At 50.0% G+C, this 6,597-nt stretch overlaps 1 protein-coding gene across 3 annotated transcripts in view; it reads right to left on the reverse strand.

Moving 5' to 3' along the window:
- Positions 1-507: 507 nt before the first annotated feature.
- LOC102248630 (NADH-cytochrome b5 reductase 1) overlaps positions 508-6,597 on the reverse strand; it is a 7,335-nt gene continuing 1,245 nt past the window's right edge. Inside the window, exons 3-8 of one of the 3 annotated variants that reach the window (XM_014533413.1) lie at positions 5,759-5,888; positions 5,042-5,125; positions 4,113-4,198; positions 3,602-3,701; positions 3,067-3,282; positions 508-793 (exon numbers count right to left, since the gene is read on the reverse strand). In XM_014533413.1, coding sequence (XP_014388899.1) covers positions 3,110-3,282; positions 3,602-3,701; positions 4,113-4,198; positions 5,042-5,125; positions 5,759-5,888 — 573 coding nt within the window. In that variant the 3' untranslated portion in view covers positions 508-793; positions 3,067-3,109. Of the gene's footprint in view, positions 794-2,471; positions 3,283-3,601; positions 3,702-4,112; positions 4,199-5,041; positions 5,126-5,758; positions 5,889-6,597 lie in introns of those variants that run through there. The other 2 variants (XM_014533412.1, XM_014533414.1) reach the window with 2 other exon arrangements.

Genomic DNA, 6,597 nt, shown 5'->3' on the forward strand with positions numbered 1-6,597 from the left:
AGCAGGCCAATCACAGGCCCGCTCCCCTGGGCCACGCCCCCGCGCAGCCCCAATCCCGAGCCCCGCCTCCTTGGCTTGGTGAGGACCACACCCCCAGCTGCACGCGGGAGCGCCCGACGGAGGAATGTCGGGGGGTTGTGCTGCACCCCGCCCCGTTTCATCCCTCGCGTCCGTCCTCTCTGCTGGCAAACCCCCCTATCTCACCATGGCCGATGCCAGTTGTTTGCTCCTCCAAACCCTCTGAGCCCCTCTTCTTCAGCCTCTTGGTCCCGCCCACATTTATTGACCGGAACCATCACGTGCGAAGTACTGGGCTCCGCTTCGGTTTGGCGCCTGTTATTTCTGGCATAAACAGAACTGCCTCCAGCCTTGCTCCAGAACTCACTGCCCCGTCTGTGCTCCCACGCTCCGGCCCGAGTGCAGGTCCGGGAGACCACAGGTGGTGCAGCCCCCCTCTAACCACAGAGAGTGATTTGAGGCAGTGATTTTCAACCGACGAGCTAGATCAGCAAAATTTATATTTTTTGGTGTGCCACAGAATTTTAAATTAGTTTACATGGGCTATGAGATGAAAAAGGTTGAATATCACTGATCTGAGGGACCACTTTCTCAGTTCTCCGGAGGATGGGGCATAACTAGTGCGATTTTAGATGGTAGTTGGTGACAGTCTATGGATACCTGGGGGCAGTGAGATTCTCTTGGTGCTGGTTAAAAGCATGGGCTTGAGTAACCCAGACCCAGGTTTCCCTTCCTGGCCAGCCGATGATCTTGAGCACCTTACTGAATGCCTCACCTGAAAAATGGGAAGAAAACCGTGCTCCTTCACTGGGTCTTTGTCAGGATTGAGATGGTTTATGCAGGCTCTTTTATGATGCCGGGCAAATGGCAATGCTTCATACATGTTGGCTGTTATGTGATGCCTGCTGTATAAAACCCTCAGAAACATTCATTGTCCACCGGACTGACTTTAATTTTCCTCAGCGAGACCTTTGCCAAATCCTTAATCTTAGACTCAGGATGATCATAAGGATTAAATTATGAATACTTGAGCAAGTGTCTGGTTTGTGGCTGTGAACTCAGCAATGTTTTTTCTTCTCTTCCTCCTCTTCTGAATCCTCCCCCCCCCCCTCCACATCTTGTATCTCTACTCTAGTATTAATCACTGTGTTGTAATTACTTTTCACATGTCTATTTTACTTTAGACTAGGAGCTCTTTGGGGGTCAGAGACCAGTCTTGTCACAGTGGTATCCTGCGCTGAGCACGGTGCTTGGCACATGGCAGGTCCTAAAGAAATGTTTGCATACTGAGTGGATGAGACAGAAACCCATGCAAAACAAGGAACGGTGAACTTGTGTGCGAAGAATTTTCTTTGCTGGGCTGCTTTATTATCTGAACCCAACAATCCTAAGCACGATTTTCCTTTCTGGAGATGAGGAAGCTAAGTGTCTCTCCCTGTATATACATCTAGTAGTACACACATACTAGCTGATCAAGAAATGTTTGATAGAATACCAATAACAGAATTTACTGATGATTCTGCTTTATGAAAGGGATGAATTCTCAGGGTCCCATAACCCTTCTTTTAGGGGCCCCAAAGAAAGCAATACATGGTTCCATGCAGAAAAACAATGCTGACCTTTCCTCCTGAGACTGATGCATAGTTCTATCCCAATGGGACTAATAAAGATCTCAAAAAGCTGCCTGGTCCAACCCTGGGAGATGGGAGTGGATTGGGTCATGACGTCATAACAGAGGAGAGGGCAGACAAGACGGATGGGCCGGGGAGGCCAACTCTGTCCAGGCACCAATAAGTCTGGCTGGGCTGGTGATGTCAGGTTATTGTTTTTTAAAAATGTATTTTTATTGATTTTAGAAAGGAAGGGAGAGGGAGAAAGAAATAGAAACAATGACCAGAGAGAATCATTGATTGGCTGCCTCCTACAGGCTCCCTACTGGGGATTGATCCCCCAACCCGGGCATGTGCCCTGACTGGGAATCAAACTGTGACCTCCTGGTTCACAGGTGGACACTCAACCACTGAGAAACACTGGCTGGCTTTAGGTTACTTTTAAAGGAGAAGGCTTCTCTTCCAAACAGAAAGACAATACAGTACTTTCATTTTTTTTGCCAGGTACCCTGAAGGATGAATATGGTGAAGGAAGGGTCAAGAGAAGGGAGAAGGAAGAGTGGCCAACGAAAGGACCGCTGGACCTGGGCTCAAAACGCATCCCCTCTAAGCTGTACTCTGTCCCCAACCTGAAAAGCCTCCAGGGAGAAGCTAAGCTTCTGCTTCTGCTGAGACAGCTGCAAAGATGATCACAGTTTGGGGACAGCTTACATTTTAGCACACAGGACAACTGCTCAAGGGTTCTTGGGGAGACCTGGAAGAATTCTGTGCTGGGAAGCCCTTCCACCCAAAACTCTCAGGCGTGAAAAGCCTTGGCGACAAGACCCCCAGACACAACAGCCCTACAGGTATAACACTGGGGCCTTAGCCCATTTATTTGCATAGCCAGAGGTTCCTGCCACAAGCAGCAGTCTCAGACTGTGGATAGCCACTTCCCTCTAGCCTGGGCTGGGCAGAAAGAGACAGACATGCAAATGCATATTTGAGATTCCTCTCTCTGAGGCCTGCAGGTCTGAAGAAACCACCTGCTCCTTTCCTGCAACCTCTGTAAGACTAGCTTTAGAAGTCTGCTCAACTTGCACTCACAGAATCTGCTACGAGTTAAGCACTGAGTAGTAAGTAAAACCCATTACATAGGTTGTTCCTTTCCACACAGACAAAGAAGAGTGTGATGCTACCCAGGAAATAGGCAGGCTTGGGACGAAGGTACGTGCTTCCTTCTTCCTGACCCATGGAAGAGACTGCTCCATGGCCTGACCTGGACCTTTTGTCACAGGGAGATTTGGGGGGCCTTCCAGGGAACGCCTTGGCCTTAGCTCTCTCCAGGGCTACAAGGATGCTGTTCCTGTAGGTACCATCAGATTTCAGCTTCAGAGAAGGACAAAAGGCTTACCCTTCCAGGAAAGACAGCTAGGACTTACAGCATGCGAGCACTGACCAGGAACATTGCCGGGAACGGGACCAGGGCAGCCAGGGGACGATCAGTAGGTGAATCGCATCTTTTGAGAGTAGCCCAGTTTGTCCAGGTTGGGGTGGCAGGCCAGCTGCACCATTGGGGGAGGCCCACAGAGAAGCAGCAGCACATCATCCCCCGGGGAAGGCAGGTGCTCCTGGATCATGTCCGCAGTCACAAAGCCCTGGCTGTAGGCCCAATCTGCAGTGGAGAGGAGAGGAGAGAACAGTCACTGCAGACCCATGCTGGCAAGGGGTGTAGAGCCTGAGGTGGGGAGGCCCAGAAAGGCTCTGGAGGTGTCAAGTGAAACACAGCCTGCACTCAGCCTGCCTCAGCAGCACAGCCGTTGCTGCCGCCCACCCGGTGAGCAGGGACCTGAGGGAAAGGGCTGGGAGACCCCTGCGTCCCTGCACACAGACTGGGGGGGAGCTCAGCCGTGTCAGGGAGGTTGGTTCCACCGAAACCAGAACCCAATAGGGGCAAGGCCCTGGTTCTGGGATATCCAGAATGGGGCGGGTACCTGCTGGGGGATGATCCAGAGTGAACCAGAGTTGAAAGCGACTGGGGTATTGGGCCTGCAGCTCCTCCAAGTCCTCCCGTAAGATTATGTCCTTTTCAGTCTGAAATGAAAAGGAGAAACAAAGTCTTCAGGAACCTTCTCAGGCCCACATAACATTTTGTAACCAGGAGAGAAAAAGAAAGCATGACTTTTAGGTTGGTTAGGATGAGGGGGAAGGAGAGGGGAACAGGCTTTATTTACACAGCATGAAGAAATAAAGATGGCATATCTAACCAAGGTAACTCAAAGAGCAAGTTTTTATGCTCAGGACGATATTCCCAAAATGTTTTCTTTTCTTTTTTCCTTGGGCCCAGGGAAGGAATTGGCTCAGGGCTTTGTCCTCTTATGGTAGCAGGGGGTCCTCTAGCTACAGGGGGATCTTGGGCACTGGTCTGTTTCTGCCCATGGGTGCCACATCTCTGAGCTGACCCACACAACTGAAAAGTCCCAGGACTGAGAAAAGCAAACCAACCTGGTTGGCAAAAAGCAAAGAGCACTGGGTTGGATCTGTGGGGTCTTTCAGGATGGCCCGGATCAGCTGAAGCATCGGGGTGATTCCTGCATAACAGCCACAGGGAGACATGGTAGTCACAGCCTACCTATTCCAGCTCCTTAGCCAACCAACGCTTTCATCTGAATGCTTCCCATTCACCATGCACCATCTTCACTCAGTGTCCAAGTCCTCTAACCTCCTGTGTATGCTCCAGCACCCACAGTTCTGGATAGACATGCCTCTTACCATAAACTCACAAAAACTGGTATCTGGTAGGTAAACTGTCATCATGCTCAGTTCAAGCCACCCTCATGTCGCTGTGGGCTCATATTGTTCAAGTCCTTCTAAGACATCCTCCAAACGTCCCCTGTTGGCTAGGACTCAGATGTCACAGGTGCTGACTCAGTGGAACAGTCCTGAACTGGGCTTGCAGGTTCAGGGCAAGTGCTCTGGAACCAGGCAGAGCTGGATACTAATCTTTTACCTCTTAACCTCTCTGCAGCTGCCTTTTCTCATCTGTAAAAGGAAAAGGGAAGTACCTACTTCATAGACACAGATGTAAAGAGCCTACCACAGTGTCTACTATGTGGAAATGTCCAGTGCTAACTTTCTTCTTGACTGGCCTGTTTCTAGCGGTGTCCCTGTTCTCACGTAAAGGAGATCCATTCAGTGGGAGGTCTTAGGAGAGCACACATGAGTTATCTCTTATTCTATCGGTTAAAAATTGCTTTTGGTTTCCACCTGATCATGATTTTTTTTTTTTCTTCAGGTACTGGGGAGCCCTGGGCATTGCTGGGAGTCCCAATGACCAGCTTGATCATGATTCCAAAACCTTCCGAGGGTCCCCGGGAAGTTTTCATGGCAACACCAACAATGGTGGGAGAGAAGGGCCCCCAAGCAACACACACCTGTCCCGCCGGCGATCATGCCCAGTCTCTTCGCCACTCGGGGCTCTGGTGGAGACTTCTGGTTGGGCTGAATGCTAAAATTCCCTGAGAAGTCAAGAGAAGAAGGGATGGAAGAGTGAAGTCAATATAGGAAATGAAGAAAACAAATGCAGAACTAAAAACGTCGCAGGCCAGGTTAGCAGCTGCTATGAAATCTGACCCTGGAGCTGGGCGGACATCTGAGTTGAGCCAGCCCTGATAATACACAGGAGGGTCAATGGGGCCAGGATCACATGGCCTGTATTCTTAACCACCAGTCAGTTTAGGCCACACAGTGAGTCAGCAGCTGCTTCGGGCAGAGGGTCACCCCTAGTGAGGGCAACTGGCCTGGGACAGGTGTGAATCTACTTTTCCAAGTGCACAGAGCAGCCCCAGGGACTGGCGAATGCTGTTCCCCTGGGAAGGGCTGAACGCTCTCTCTGGCTCCCTAAACAGCTCAGCCTGAGGGGCGAATCTGTGAGGCAGGGCTGCTTTACTTATCTCCACAGCTGTCATGGTTGGCGAATCCAAGTGGACAGGGAACTGATCCTGATCCCGGCGACAAGTGGGCTGAGCCCTCTGCCTCTCGATACTGTCAGAGCTATGTGCACAGGAAGGCAGCCCTGGCCCCTCTGCATGGCACGTGTGCCCAGAGGACTGGGGAGCTGGGAGAGGCTCAAGGAGCAGAGGGGCCCTTACCTTTCCCCATGTAAGTGAGCAACCCACTCGGCCCTCGAAATTCCACCACATCCCCAATCTCCAGGCTGTCCAGGTACTGAGACATCTTCCCTCCCTCAGGAAACTTGGGGTGCACACCTTTCAGGTAGACCTGATAAGACATAATGGAAAAGACTTTATTTGGGAGGACATAAGGAAGGCCAAGAGACATATGAAAACATGCTCAAAGTCACTAATCCGAGAGATGCAAATCAAAACGACAATGTGGTACCATCTCACACCTGTCAGAATGGCTATCATCAACAAATCAACAAATGACAAGTGCTGGCGAGGATGCAGAGAAAAAGGAACCCTCCTTCACTGCTGGTGGGAATGCAGATTGGTGCAGCCACTGTGGAGGACAGTATGGAGTTTCCTCAAAAAACTAAAAATGGAACTCCCATTTGACCCAGTGATCCCACTTCTAGGAATATATCCCAAAAAACAGAAACACCTATCATAAAGGATATATGCACCCCTATGTTCACAGAAGCACAATTTACAATAGCTAAGATTTGGAAACAGCCTAAGTGCCCATCAGCAGATGAGCGGATTAAAAAACGGTGGTACATCTACACAATGGAATACTACGCTGTGGTAAAAAAGAAGAATCCTTACCATTTGCAACAGCATGGATGGAACTAGAGAGCATATGCTAAGTGAAATAAGCCAGTCAGAGAAAGATAAGTATCACATGATCTCACTCATTTATGGAATATAATGACCAACATAAACTGATGAACAAAAACAGATCCAGAGACAGAAAAGCATCGATCAGACCATCAAACCTCAGAGGGAAGGTAGGGGAGGGTGGGGGTAAG

This window comes from Myotis brandtii, unplaced genomic scaffold, assembly GCF_000412655.1.
Source record: "Myotis brandtii unplaced genomic scaffold, ASM41265v1 scaffold975, whole genome shotgun sequence".
Taxonomy (NCBI): Eukaryota; Metazoa; Chordata; class Mammalia; order Chiroptera; family Vespertilionidae; genus Myotis; species Myotis brandtii.